Source organism: Podarcis liolepis, assembly GCF_965112155.1.
Source record: "Podarcis liolepis genome assembly, chromosome: 5".
NCBI lineage: Eukaryota > Metazoa > Chordata > Lepidosauria > Squamata > Lacertidae > Podarcis > Podarcis liolepis.
Genome location: NC_139556.1, coordinates 87,241,287 through 87,257,166, shown reverse-complemented (window position 1 = coordinate 87,257,166; position 15,880 = coordinate 87,241,287). Strand labels below are relative to the sequence as shown.

At 40.1% G+C, this 15,880-nt stretch overlaps 1 protein-coding gene across 18 annotated transcripts in view; it reads left to right on the top strand.

The window, feature by feature from the left end:
• The window catches only part of MECOM (MDS1 and EVI1 complex locus), a 464,332-nt gene that overhangs the window by 210,824 nt on the left and 237,628 nt on the right, over positions 1-15,880 (top strand). For all 18 annotated transcript variants that reach the window (XM_083503849.1, XM_083503846.1, XM_083503883.1 and 15 more), the window contains one exon: positions 975-1,312. In XM_083503849.1, coding sequence (XP_083359975.1) covers positions 975-1,312 — 338 coding nt within the window. The remainder of the gene's footprint in view (positions 1-974; positions 1,313-15,880) is intronic.

The following is a 15,880-nucleotide window of genomic DNA, read 5'->3' as shown; positions in this document are numbered from 1 at the left end:
GGCAGAAAGAGAATGCTAGATGAGACAGACCTTTGCTCCGATCCAGCAGATTAGTTCTTAGAGGTGGTCATGACAGCAGTGTGGAGGCTTCCAGAAACATGGTTTATGCTACAGTTGCTCCACAGGGTGGTTGGATCTCATAGAGTGCCATATCACACATTTGTTGACTCTGCAAGTGGTGGTATGAACACTCATCCCAGGCTTGGGTGATCCATATAGCAAGCCATAGTATATGCTATGACTGTCACATGGGGAAGCCATCACACAAAATTTTGTTTCAGATAGCTTCCATGCTACTAACATAACATGCAGTTCAATCCTAACACAAATAGTTTATATTAAATTATTTCTAATAAGTTCCATAGCTATTTTCTGCTCTTAAATTATCTGAAATTAGTTTGGGTGCTGCTAATGGTCACTTTCTATATTTCCCTTTGAAATTCCTGACAGGGCTGGAGTACCCTTATGTGATTTGCTATATATGCTCTTTTCTAGAGAAATCGTATCAAGCCCTTGTCATTCATGCCTTCGTTCATTTCTAGGTTGGATACTGTAATTCCTGCTACATTGTCATCAGGGGCAGCCCAATCTAGAAACTACAGTTGGTTGAGAATACTGTAGCCAGATTTGTATCTGCTTTTGGCAGATTGGCTTCCGGTTTGGTTCAAAGGCTCAATTCCAGTTGCTGGCTTTGACCCTCAAAGGCCCAAGACTATGGTGTTTTTGAAACTATCTCCACCCATATGACCCTGCTAGACACCTGTGCTCTGTTTCTGAATTCCTCCTTGTTGTCCCTTTGCCAACTAAAGTATGACTGGTAAGGACAAGAGAAAAGGGCCTTTTCAGTTGTGATGCCTAAACTATGGAATAAGAAAGGTCTGCCTGCCCCCTTCTTTGATTGATTTTAAATAGGCTCTTAAGACTGTTTAAGCACATCCACTCATCTTGCCCTTCATGTTTGGAATCCTTTTCAGATAATGAGTGTGTATATGAAAGCTTCCCTGAGATTCCTTTGGAAGAAACATCTGAAAATGATGGAGAACCAAGCACTTTGTCACTCAGTATTCACGAACAATCATCTCCAGCAACATCAAATGAAGCCTTCACACCAAAGGAAGGATCTCCTTACAAAGCTCCAATATACATTCCTGATGACATACCAATTCCATCAGAGTTTGAGCTTCGAGAATCAAATATTCCTGGAGCCGGATTAGGGATATGGGCCAAAAGGAAGATTGAAGTGGGTGAAAGATTTGGACCATATGTAGGAGAACATAGCCCAAGTCTGAAAGATCCTGGCAATGGATGGGAGGTAGGAAAATGTATATGTTATTGTGTTATATTCAGTGATAATCTGTTTCCTTTAATAAAGGCAGGATTCCTAATGGATAAGTGCAGATATTTTTGAAATAACATTTTTGGTGGATCTAAGGACTGATAATATTGGGTCTTTCAATTCTGGGTTGTTATAGAACAGAACACATTTAGGTAAAGATGAGACTCACATTTCCTCCTACATCAATCCACTCTGGCTTTGCAATTTCAAATGCCTTCATTAAGATGAATGGTGAGAAGTAGGAAAAGGCAATCATTATCTGAACTTGCTTTGATGGTTTGTGGATCCCCCCCCCCTTTGTTGGCTTTTGGTGATGTTTTGAATATGCCACATAATATGAAAACATATCCTTCCATTAAAATGGTGTCATTATTTTGAAAATTACCAGAATGCAGATTTTGCTTTTTGTACCCTGAGAGCCATCTTGTAGAACTATGATGTTTGCAATGCTGTTTATAGTATATAGTATCACAGGCCATCCATTAAAATAGTACATGAGCGTGTCATCCTGGAAATTTAGGTCGTGGTAATTCTTCCTTCTCCTTCTTTCTGAGTCCTGTGGCTTGTCAAGCCCTAACAGAATGCCCTTTGGTTTCTTCTAATTCTCATAGCTTCTCATATATCATGACCACCTTGTCCTATTCCCTCCATTCCTTGTGGACCAGGTTCATTTACCAACACATTATGTCTGGCCTTAGACAACAGTGAGCCAGGCCTGCTCTCTTCCTTGCCTGACAGCATCAGGCCATTCATTATCACCTCCCCCCCAAATCAGAGAAATATGTGCCTCCTAGAGGATCTTGAGATAGAAAAGTCCTTTAGATTTCCACATTCAAATTTTACCACCTGTAATTGAGAGTTCCCATTGTTACTGGGGCAAGTCCAGTCAAAGATATTTAGCCACCTGAGGCAGAGCAACAAATTGCACCCTCTATGAATTAACTCAAATGCTGCCTGGTTAAGTTTAACACCTAACCTGAGACAGAAAATCTCACAAGCTCATTGACAGTAGAAATAAAGCAATAAGGAACAGTTTTCTTCCTTTGTCATTCCCACCAAAATCAGCTGCCTTAGTCAGCTGCTTCACTTAGCTGTGGGTGTGGAAGGTCACTGAGTGACCAGCTGACCAGGCCGCTTTACCTTGCAGTAGCTTGGCAAGTTACTCATTATGGCTTGGGAGAGGAGTATCTTTCAGCCTGATCAAGTGAGAAGAAGACGTTATCCCTACTCGAAATAAATAAAAAAAATTAAAAAATTGTCCAGTAGCACCTTAGAGACCAACTAAGTTTCCTCTTGGTATAAGCTTTGTGTGCATGCACACTTCTTCAGATACGAAAGCTTATACCCAGAAACAAAATTTATTTTGAGTGCGTCAGACCAACATGGCTACCTACCTGAATCTATTATCTTCACTCGTCCATGCATGTATAAGGCAGGTCTTCCATGGACAGGACCATTATATTCTGGCTTTTCTATTCCTGGGACTTTTGACTTCCTCACAGCAACCCATCATTTACTTATTCTGTCTGGTTCATACTGCAGATTTATTTCATTTTGCTGCATTCTGCATCTGATGCTGGAGCATCAGGCAAGATCCTTAGTTAAGAGGACAGCTGTGTGGGCTCCCTGCTATCTCAGCAAAGGCATAGATCAGTTTACCTCAAGGTTTACCGCCATTGCCACATCCTAGGATGTTTGGGAGGCACTCACAGGACTGGTTCAAATTGTCACAGCAGTTGCCTTCCAACTTCCAACATTTCCCCAGCAGGTGACCCACTCACTCAAATAGCATGTGAATTGTCAGAAACATGAGCCATGCCTGCCTGCCATGCCTTGCCTTGCTACTGCGAACCTGAACCCAATAAAGTTGCGGCCTGTCTTTTATCCAGTCTTGAGTCCTGTGTGGGTTTTTCCCCACACAGAGTTTCATTCCTGTCTGTGGCTGCAAAGCATGCAAGCATTATATTCATCCAGTGGGAATGCCCAGGCACTGTTCAACTTCTCTGGCTCCCATTTCTTTTTTAAAAATATGTCATATTAAAAATAAATCTAGTCTTACTCTTTTCTCACCTCTCTTGTATATGCAGAAAAGCCACAAGGTGGCTCTTTATCACTTTATGCTTTGATTCTGCTTATTATGTGGGAGTATGGTCATGCCTTCTCAAATATATCACCTTGTAGTTCATGAGGGCTTTTCATAGAATCTTGCTGATTTCCTGGAAACAAGGTACAAGGTAGATGAGATAGAATGTGTCTATCTGTGCAAATAAAATGGCATGTTGAAACTGAGACCTCTAGTCAACATTGCTCTGATGCGATCTTAACAAAAATATTGTAAGAGCCATTTATATAGCCTCTTTAAGAGCACATAATAAATATAGCCACACCCTCCATCTTGTTGCTAAAGGTGGAAGGAAATCATAGTTTGCATTGTTATCTCTACTAAGGAAGGAATCCAGTATTGCATTATTACAGTTGTTCCATCAGTACAAAAATGTGTGCTTGTCAGACAGAACAGTGTCCCTTCCCCTCGTGCACTGAACTGGGGATGGGTCTGCAGGTGGGGTATGCAGGGGGAGGGGATGAAAGAAGCCCTGATGCGCTAGTGGGACTCATTGCGCTGCTGCAATTATTTAGTTGAATCTGGCCCTAACAATTTATGTTTGGGTGTACTCAATATTTTATATCTACAGATTTCAACTAAGCACCCAGTATTAAAATGTAGCAACCCCCCCCCAACATACAAAAACAACCATACTTTTAAAAGCAAACTTTTAATAATATATAAGAGTAATATTTGTAAACATATGGGTCTTAGTTTGCTGATAGTTAATAACAAGTATCTAGTTTGGATCATTTATAACTTGAAGTAGTTGCTGTTCAAAACTGGCATCTTTTTCTTTTTTCTTTTTTAAATGACTCTCTCCTAATAGGTCAGATGGAAGGATTGAAAACTATAATTAAAAATTGTGATCGAATGTGCAGAAATATATACTACAACCTAGTAGTCCTCCTAACACCATAGAATGTTGCAATGTTGCAATACCCATACAAAGATTGTGCCCATATGAAGTCTGCAATATTGTGCTTGTTCAAATGCTTCACGTATTCAATGTGTTGTGGGACCAAAAAAAATATGTTGTGACATAGTTCTGCTTGGGTCATAATTGGAGTGCTGTAGAGCAGCTTAAATGAAAAGCTATAAATTTGAATTTGATCTCAGTTTGTGGGTCCAAAGCTGAGCATCGTCTAATCAGGTATTGCTTGGCTAAAGTACAAATCGAACAAGAGGTCACTGGGCAAGGGCAAAGGTCAAGCTTTTTTGCAGTTTGTCACTGCAGTTTTAGTATTTGCCAGCAGGCCAATCATGTGTTGAGGCCAAGTATTTGTAGCTCACTGCAAAAAAGAGAACGGCCTGCTTCTTAATCAACAAAGAAAACAGATTTTAAACAGCTGTCAGCAATTTAAAAAACAACCTACATTAAAAAACACAAAACATAAAAGTTGTGATTTCACCATACTTTGTTCCTTGGGAAAGATGTGAGGAATAACTACTTGGAAAATGCTATGAAAGGAAACTTTAAATCCTTCCCTAGGACTTGGATAATTTGCATGTGTGTGCAGATGCATTCATTCCCTCTCCTCTCTACTGCAGCTTGTTGAACATTTTGGTTCCTCCTGTTCTGTGGTTTGAAAGATTTAATCATCATGTTCATGGAGACATAGTTTATCCCTAGTGGTTTTCGGATTCATTGTATATTAATGCTTGAGCTGGGTATTAGGAAAGTGGAAACAGAAGGCATCAGATCCAAAATATAAAACAGAAAATGCCTCACATTTTTATTACAAGTGTGAACAACTTGGGACATGATTATTTGCATGTTTTAATTAATTAACTGAAACAAACTAAAAGTAATGCTGCATCGTGCTGCCCCAAGGGCTGGGGCTAGATAACATCATTTAACCAAAGACATAAATGAAATTCAAATTCAGTTAACCAAAATACAAGCAATGCTCAGGCTTTTACATCTGCAGTCTACTGTGGTAACAATATGATTTTATATGTTGTCCAAGATGGCAGCAGAAAGCTCCCTGGATGCTGCATAGTTCAATGGAGAAGGCACACAATGATGTTTGCTCTGGGGGTGAGGTTTGACACATTCTGCAGTGGCTTTCCTTAATGGGGAAATGATCCCAGTCCTTTTAGTCTTGAAGGCCCTCTGCCTTGTAGATCACACCAATAACCTGCTCCTCATACACAAACCATAGGGTTGGTACCAATGTGAACGGAATATCAACTTATCCAAATATTTCAGGTATGCTTTGGGATGCATATTAAAATAAATATTTGATGCAAACATTTCAGACAATATGTCTACCACCAAGGTCAACGAAAGCTGTAAAAATCTGGAAGTCATTCATATTTTTATGCGAATGCCTGAAATGAAGTAAGAACGTAAGATGAGCCTGCTGGATCAAGTTAATGGCCTATCTAGTTCAGCATTTTGTTCTCACAGTAGCCAACCAGATGCCTGTGCAAAGCCTGCAAGCAGGACTGAGTGCAAAGGCATAAATGCAAATCCATATAAGAGCCATCATACAATTCTAAAATCTGCTTCCTAAAAATCAGCAGGGAGGAAGGGAAGTGCATATACCTAGGGAGAGAGTTCCTCAGTGTTTAGCATCACTGCTGAGAAGGCCCTGCCTTTTATAGCAACCCATCACCCTTCAGACAGAGTAGGATATTTAAGGAAGATCTTAATGTGCTGCTTGACTCATGTGGGAGAAGGCTCTCTTGAGATGTGATTGACACTGATCCATGGGTCCATCCAGGGCTGCTTCTGTCATGTCTGTATTCTGGAAATCAAGTGGGGCATTCCAGTGTCATAGCCACTTCCCATATTGACATGGGGAGTAGCCACTCTAAAAACTGCTTCTTTCTTTTCAAAGTAAACAACTGTAAATCTGAATGGCAAGCACTGCTCGGTGTAGTATTTAAGACATAACTGTAAAAACATTTTATAGGGATCAGACTTTGGGCAAATCTTGGAATGAATGCCTAACTAATTTTGAAGCAAAGTTATATGCATGTTAGCTGTTGGGCCCATTGGGATTTTTTGCTGAACCGGAATACAGGTAATATAAGGGAAAGGTGGTCTAAACCGCTGAGCCTCTTGGCTTTGCTGATCAGAAGGCTGGCAGCTTGAATCCGCGCAGTGAGGTGAGCTCCTGTCATTTCCCCCCAGCTCCTGCCAACCTAGCAGCTTGAAAGCATACCAGTGCAAGTAGATAAATAGGTACCACCGTGGCAGGAAGGTAAACGGGGTTTCCATGCGCCTCTGGCACTTGTCATGGTCTTCCGTGCGCCAGTAGCGGTTTAGTCTTACTGGCCACATGAACCAGAAAGCTGTCTGTGGACCAATGCTGGCTCCCTCGGCCTGAAGCGAGATGAGCACTGCACCCCATAGTTGTCTTTGACTGGACATAACCATCCAGGGGTCCTTTACCTTTTACCTTTACCTTATAGGGAATATTGTGAAAGAACCTCAGCAAGGGGAAAACTACACATTACATGGAAGGCATGCTTTATCAAGCATGCTTACAACTGGCCTTCCTTCCTTCCTTCCCTCTTTCTCTCTCTCTCTTGCCTTCTCATTCTCTCTCTCTGTAGCAAAAGTAGCTGAATGAGACTCCAGTCTGACCACAGCAGGAGGATGATTTCACCCTTTAACCCTTTACCTCTGTAACACTTTCCCGCCAAGAATCTCCCCTGAAGCTATTTGCCCCCAAAGGTAGTATTTCAGGGCAAAATAGCAGTGGGTGGGCAGGGAAATGAGATAATATTCAACAGGGAAATAGCAAGCAAAGGGAAAGTTAAACTCCTTTTGCTGTTTTGGTGGCTGCTTTTGCTTTTAAAAAGTGTAGTTTTTTACAGCAGACTTTTAAATGCACATGTTTAAAGTAACGCATAGTTTGGCCCTGAAAGAAATTTATATTCTAATACTAAATGAAAGATTGACTGACTGCTCCTGGTATTACTTTAAAGAGAGATATACAGTTCACCTCCTTAGGAAGATGCAAAACCTAAAAATGAAGAAAAAGACAAAATAATCATAGAAACTATATTTTTAAAGATATTGACACACACTCATAATTCTTCCCATTAAATAAATGTTGATAAAAATTTTTTATTATGAAATGACACATTATGCAAGCTGGGATTCAAAGATGAGTTCCTTACGTTAAGTATAGTAGATGCCATTAAGGAAAACAGTCAATATGTCACTAAGCCACAGCCTGTAAAATTAAATTGATTTGGTAAATGTAAGTAAGATAGATCTGTTTGCTTTCATCATCAATTTCGAGGGGGTGAACAGGTGATGTCACCAACCTGGGAGCGATAAAGATGCAGGACCATCTGGAAAGCTTGGTGATGGATGGGCAACTGCTTTTGGATGGTGACAGTGCTGTGGCACTTTGTCACTTGGGATGCAGTACTTAATAACTTTTCAATACCATCATAATAAATTTCACTGCCTTATTAATATAGAAATGGTGAGTTATTACTGTGATGGCCATTGTAAATAACAGGAGATGCAGCTGTCAAAAGCTGATTGTTTGGGCATGTTTCCTTAAGCAACGTAGTTGACTTGGGATATTCGGTGCATGTCTGTACTAAGCAGAGTTTATTACTCTTGTCAAAAGAGGAAAAAAGCAAGGTGTTCAAATATTATATCAAGTCCTTTATAAAATAAAGTTTAATACATTAGCTGACTTTTCTCTGGGTAAGTTGCATAAAACAGGAGGCTAAGTCATCTTTAATAATGATATTTAATGTAAAATAATATCTGTACTCCATAAGAATGTCCTTTCCTAACTGAGACAGATATTTGTTCACTCATCAAAACACTAAGAATAAGAATAAAAAAAACCTCTTTTCATTAACAGGTTACCTTTGATAAAGACCTGCTATTCTCTAGCAGTATCAAGCAGGAGGGAGGGGAACCCGAACAGATGTAGCTAATAGCATGCAATGACAAAGAAATATGGGCAAAATTATAACCATGTGTCATGAAATAGTAGGCAGGAAAGATCATCTGGGTGTGTTTGATGAAAGCCCTGGACTGCTCTGTGACACGGACATCAGCCTGACGCCTCGAAAGAAACAAAATGTGTAGATAGATGGAAGGAGAAGATGAATGACCTAGATCAATCATTTAGCACTATTCAGCTTGTTATACCATTGTTCCATAGGAAGATAATTAAATCAGTGATGTCTTTCTTATTTGCTGAAAGGGTGGCACAAACTTGTAAAGAATATCAAAAGCACCTCAAACATATTATTCTTTTTTAAAAAAAAAATAAAAAATAAAGTAGGATACTGACTTTGCTTTTCAGACTTGGGCTTTGTGAGCCTTAATTAAATGTCTTTTCTTAGCATTTCTGTAACTGCTGAAAAGAGAGCCAGCAGTCTATTAACAGGCAATAAAGTTCAGGAAGCCTACAACTAGTTTCTTGGGTCAGAGGTGAAAACTGCATGCAAAATGAAACAAAGGTGTGTTTTGATGGCTCAACAAGCAGTGAAGAGACAGAGCGCAAGTACGCACTGGGAGAGTGTGACATTCTTAAAGAGAAGCAAGAGGGGAGCTGCCTTATTCAGCTATAGTACACAGTGAAACTAACCAAGAGTGGCACTGGTCATTATTGTGCCAGTCATAGATTGGCTTTTGCATTGGTATTTTGGCAAAATGCTTCTCCTCTCCTTACTCCCCCTCCCCTTTTGTACCACAGCTTGGAGGTCTCGGAATGCCCTAGTCTACCATCCAGCCTATATGTAGGGCTTGCCTAGCAGGACCTCCACCCTATTCACACAGCTGTACCAGACAACTACTCCCTGTTGTGGTACCCAGCAAGTCTCCCTTCTTATATTGATCTCCTTTCCTATCACATTAGCCTGATGATGAGCTCCTGCCTTTATCAAACCTATGATTGCAGTATCACTATAGATATTCATCTATTCACCCTTGCAGAGCCTCAATGCCTTCTCTGCATAATGGGGGAGGCGGTGGGATGTTTTGCCTCAGGTGCCAAAATGTATTGGGCTTTCCCTGCTGAATAATGTCACAGATTCTGGAATTCTACCGTAGCAATTCTTCCGTAGCAATCCATGAGATCCCTTTACTTCTGTAGAAGAAGAGAGAGCACCATGGGACAGAGCAAAAGAACTGCAATCTAGGAAAGTCCTAAGGATCCCAGGACAGGGTTTCACTTTTAGATTGAGGGTCATTTACGTTGGATTTTACAGGAGAATGTAAAGAAGCTAAGTTGTTAACCTTGTGCCCTGTGCAGTTGGCAACTGAAGCAAAGCCATGAAGCATGCTTCTTTAGCATCACTCTACAGGTGGGTGCAAAACACAAAGCTTTGACAAGTACATGGAGGAACTCATTAATAGGATATACTTCTGTTTGGCCATTCAATTTGGCCTCGGAGAGACCAAAGTAAATTTCCCAATGAACACTGCATCCACTGATTACCTAATTAACAGTTGTTTCCATCCATTTAAGGATAGGATCCTCCACCTCTTTATCATTTGAAACTCTTATCAGCTGACTGCTGTTTTGCTTCCTAACATTGTCCTCCTTCCCCACTGGAGGAGAACTTGTATTGTCATACGTCCAGTTATTTAGCATATCACTGTCGTCTGACTATGTACTCCCTCTTTCAGCAACTGTCTGACCCTGGCTATTCCTTTTGTTTCAGAAGGTCTGTAGTTTAGGTGACAGTATTAAATATTGTTCCTCAAAGGGCCATGTTGTTCAGTTTTTTAGTCTTACTGGGCTGTTCAAAGCTGGTTCAGTCACCCAAGGCTTCCCAGAAGTTCAAGCCTCACGTGACCTCTCATTAGATGAGCTGCTTCAATATCTAGCTGCTTTACTTGCCTCTTCTATCCCCTTTTCCTGTCTCCTTTCATTGTTTGCCATTTTATTTAGATTAGTTGGGAACCTCAAAGGGACACAAGCTTTGAGTTCTCTTTTGGGAATTTATCTACTTTTGGAACCATCTTTGGAGGGTTCCATGAAACCCAGATTGTTACTAAAAATTATCTAGTTTTAAATCTGGATATTATTGGTAAAGCACAGTCTGCAAATGTAGAAAGCTAAACTGTCATTTACATCCAGAAACTTGTGCTTAGCACTGACATAAGAAGAGCCCATCTAGTTTAGCATACTGTTCCCACAGCAGTCTGTCGAAAACCTGTAAACATGACATAGGTGCAAAAGCACTTGCCTTACTTGTGTTCCCTAGCAGCTGTTATTCAGAAGAATACTGCCTCTGAGATACTGGAGGTGGTAGTACATAGCTAGTCATCACTGATATTCTCCTGGTCCTAAGTCCTTTTAAAACTATCATAGTTGGCCCTCAAGAAACTCCTGGTGGGGAACTCAGGAAACGTGTTCCTTCTCTCTTTTGCACAACTAATTATCGACATCTTTACCAACACCTTTCTCATCATCTCCATTTCCTAAATCTCATTGTCTTTTCTGCTCTCACAGATTTTGTGGCACTAAGGGCAAAGTTCTATCTCACCATTCAGTCTGAATTAGAAGAGGCTGCTGGATGGATACCTGTAGGCAGTGTTGGGTTGAATGAGAGCCAGTAAACTCTTACTTAATTCGGGTAAGGCAGAGGCACTGAGGATAGGCAGTTTTTCTTTTAGGAAATTGGGGGGGGGGGTGCCCTATTCTGTATAGGGTAGCACATGCCTTGAAGGAGCAGGTATGTAGTTTCAAGGGTACACCTTGAACTGATTAGGTATAGGTTACCTTGGCAGGAAGGAGTGCCTCTAGCTAGTACAGTAGTTCTGGCCATTTCTGGACAAGGTAGGCTGGCATCCACAATCTATGATCTGGTGCTCTCAAGTTTGGATTATTGAAATGCACTCTTTTGTGAAGTTGCCTTAAAGCTGTCTGGAAGCTGCAGCTAGCACAGAATGCAGCTGCCTGGTTATTTACAGGGGCAACCAGACAGGAGCATGTAACACTGATACTAAAAGCACTGCACAGGTGAATGTATACTATTGGGCCCAAATCAAGGTGCTGCGTGGTCTGGAAAGCACTAAACCACTTAGGAACCAAATATCTGCAGGAGTGCCTTTTCCAACACCAGCAAACTCAGTTCTTAAGATAATTGTTGTGTGTGTGTTCTGCTCATAGCCCCATCCCACCCAAGGATTCATGATACAGGGGCACACAACAGATCCTTGCCTATGACAGTACCCTGACTCTGGAATGCTCTCCCCTTGGAGATATGTTTGTCCTCTCTGTTTCACATATTTATATATCATTTGAAGATGCTTTTGTTTACCCAGGCTTTTATAAACTGGGGTTAGATGTTTGCTTTAATGCCTAACAGCGGTAGAGGGTTTTGATGTCTTTTAATTGTCCAGAATTTGTTGTTGGTTACCAGTTAATCTATAACCAGTTGGTTAGGAAATGTATTTTGTGCTTTTATATTTTATTGGACTCTTTTGGGATGAAGCATGATAGAGAAACCTGGCCCTGTGATTGAATACGTTATTTGTTTGGCTAGGTTCAAGTGTCATTCTTTCTCTTGGAGAGAAAGCTTTCTAAATGTTTCACTTTTATAGGGGCAAGTCAGTACTATCCCAAGGCTGATGGCCACTTTATTAGTCAAATAACTAATGAGATTTTTCCATAATCTCTCCACCTTGCCTCAGTTTGGGCTGGAAGACTTAAGCGGGTAACTGTGGTGGTGAAGTGAAGTGGTCAGCCTGCTAGTGTGACATTTATTTACTCACTTTGATTTTTCTCCAACAGGTTGTCCTTTCTGTTGTTGTTGTTGTTATTATTATTATTATTAAAAATTTGATGCCACTCTTCATCTAAAGATCACAGGGTGGTTTACAATATAAGGGCACAAAAATACATACGATAATGAAACAATACCCCCTTGTGGTGTTTGCCCTCTTAGGTGACATCATGCTGGGTCATAAGGAAAGGGTTAAATAAGTGTGAAGTGATTGGCAAGTGGGAACCCAAGGGGAGGAGTTAGAGTTAGAGTTAGTGTTGTTAAGGAGTCAGTCGGGTGTTAGAGAAGAGAGGATAAGTCTGTGGGTTGGGATAGTTTGATGTGAGAGAGTGAGAGAATCTGTTAAGAGGAGTCAGATAGACAGTTGGGATAATCAGTTAGTCGTTATTAGGAAGGTATAGGCCGGTAAAGAAACTAAGATTAAGAAACTGACAAGGAAAATTATCTGAAACCATAAGCTTGTTAATGCTTATCAAATAAACTTGTTTATTTGGATTAATGTTAACAACTGTCTGGACTCCGTGTGTACCCGAGAGAAACAGGTTGGTGGCACAGGGATCAATAGACCGCCAAACGTCCGGGGACCCTGTGTGATCGCCACACCCCTCCACAGTTTAAAAGGCCATAGATTGTTTAATTAGCCAAAGGCCTGGAAGAAAAGGAATGTTTTCGCCTGGTGCCTAAAGAAATGTAACAAAGGCACCAGTTGAGCCTCCTTGGTGAGAGCATTCCACTAGTGGAAAGCCACCACAGAAAAGGCCGTTCCTTGTGTTGCCTGCTGAAGATGAATAAACATGCATAGGGCTGACCATTTCAATGAAGTAAAGTATGAGAAAATGATGGTTACCCAGCTGCCAAAACAGCAACTCTAGTGAAATAACAGTATGAATGGATTGAAATCTTATTTAAGCAACAATGCAGTTGGACTCCTCAGTGAAATGAATGGGAGTTGTGCATGGTCATTCTGTGTTGTTTTGTCTTCTGTTATCCGCTGCTTCAAGGCTCTGTGCTTTTAAGCATAATATTAGGTTCCAGTGCCATTTTTTTTTTGGTGAGTCTTCATTTCCTATAAATCTTTAGGTCCAAATGTTGTGCATCCATTCCCTCCCTTTATTTCCAGCTCTAAGTGCCACAGGTGCTTGCGTTGCTGCTTTCTCATGGGTATCACTCCAGACATACCAAACTGGGAAAATATGAAACACAGCTGCTCAGGGAAAGTCCCCAAATTTAGGCACCTTTCTAGCTAAACCACCAGTTTCCTGATGGCCTGAACTAGACCTACGAAACATTATTTTGCTGTCCAAGGAACAATTTCTGGTTTCTTACATGGATGAGACTTTTTACATAGGTTTCAAAGGGTTTGTGGCAAGACATGTATGCTGTGTCATCAGACAATTCATCTATATTCTGATAGGTATTTTTGTATTTTTGCATGTCAGGGATGTGTCGTAATAGCATTTCTTCCCCTGAAATGTTGCTTCTGCCTATTCTTTTGTGGCAAAAAGAAAAGTTGGGGGGGAACCATGTTTGTCTTAGTGTTGAGAATTATAACTAATTTGATGCAACAGGTTTAACTTACCATTTCTGTGGTGAAAAGAAAAGCTTAGCATGATCCAGATTTTCCTTGGTTTCTTCCCATTCTTGTGCAGAGCAGAGGTATTCATGTTTCTTTGTCTAATAGTTTTATAATGTCTTAAGAGATTAACAGTGAGCATGAATGAAGGCCTGAGGATTAGACCAAAAAAGCAAGCAAAAAAGCTGCCAACTAGTACCTTGCTTTCCGACTTCAAGTTTTTCAGCATTGCCATATGCGTATAGAAACTAAGAGAAGATAATAAGGACCAGAGTCCCAAAAGTGTTTAGTGATTCAAAAAATTCAGATGACATGTCAGAACCGACAGAATGATGGAACATTATGTGGCAGGGCCCTACTTTTGTGTGTGCGTGTATGTGTCTTATGCTAAGCTTTCACCCTGAGTGAATGCAGATGTTATCACAGGATCCCAGACCAACAGTCAGTGAAATGTGACAAGCTGTCAGCAAAGTTACACTACGTTGAGTTTGTTAAAATATCCCAAAGCTTTATATACACACTTTTTATATAAAGTGCTTAGCTCAGTCCATTGGAAGGGGGGCAGTGGGGAAGGGGGAGAAACACCCTTTTTGAGTAATTTCTGTTTTGTCATCCATTGTATGATCTTGAACACTTAACCCTGCATTTTTCTTCCTCTGAAGGGTTATGTGGCTATCAATAATATTCCTAAAATGAAAATCCAGTTCTGGGATTCATGGTAGGACTGTTAACCAAATGCTGCGCCTGCCATCCTTTCCATAACTGAAGTCTTTACTGAGGTTACTAGTTCAACATTTCCAAGCAAGGGACCTGCTGAATCCATTGTGTCTGAAATAAACGTCATCCATTATGTTCTATAGGAATCAGGGAACAGCCACTTAAAATGAGGGGTTCCCTTGACTGTCAGAGACGTTGGGGCAGATAAGAATTTACTTCCTATAGTAATATGAATAGGAGCTATCAAAACAAAGCACAAACAAGTTATTCCCAGCACCTTTTAACCTTAATTGTCCATAATGTTTTATAAATTATACATAATGCACAAAGATAATATTCCTTTTGTAGTAGGCAGGGACCTGTCCCCCCCCCCCTCTATAGCAGTATTAGTATATGGTTAAAGTGCTATACAAATATATTGTCATTGCTGCTGCCACAACTACTAAAAATCCATTAATATGTTAGTAAGTTATTTTAAGCATTTTAACCAGTCCTCTGCAGCTGTTACTGATTCGTTTCATGTAAAAATAGCCCTAGTTGTATGAAGAACCCAATTAGAGTCCTTGAAAATCTAATGAGAAGAAGAGAAAAAGAAAAACGCACTCTGAACTGAAAAAACAAACAAACAGCCCACTCATGCTAAATGTTCAAACTGTAATTAAAGTAAAAACGAACAAAAAACTGTAATTAAAGGACAGTTACTCACAGACTATTAAAGATTTAGGAGTCAAAGTTTTCCTTAGTGTGTCGTGCAAACTAGACCTTTTTGCCTTTAAAACAATGGAACCAAAGGTTGGAAGCAAATAGGTGTTTTTCCCCCCAAAGTATAGATTGTGGTTATGATAATTTGATAGCTGTAAAAGCTTTCAGTGTCAACTCCAGATTTTGAAACATTTAGGAAACAGAATTATGGCAATACTGATAATTGTAATGCAGTTAATAGCTTAGTTTTTAAGGCTATGTAAGAGGGGGAAGCGAGATGAATAGTTTCTGGGTTGAAACTCATGAAGCAAATTGCATACCTGTTTTGAAAATAATTATACAGATCAGTCACAAGAACCCCTGGCAGTTTGGATTTCTTTTCCTATTATTGTTAGCGTAAACTGAAATTTAATGAGATAGCTGTTTGTAATGACGCAGACTCATACATTTTCCTGATACACTGAATTGCAGTAAGTTTATTTTCTGTTAAATAATGTCAAATAATGCTCATGATTTAGAATCAATTTAAGCCTTCTTGGGAATGAGATGAGCTTGTATTATTACGACCCATATATTAAACAGCATTAATTCACTACTCTGAACCAAGAAACATAACAAGCATTTGTTTAAGTCCAATTTAGCTTTGCTGCCAAACCTATTACCAAACAATGTGCTGTGATTTAAAAAATGAAATCCAAGACTCTAAGCAGACAAAAATCTT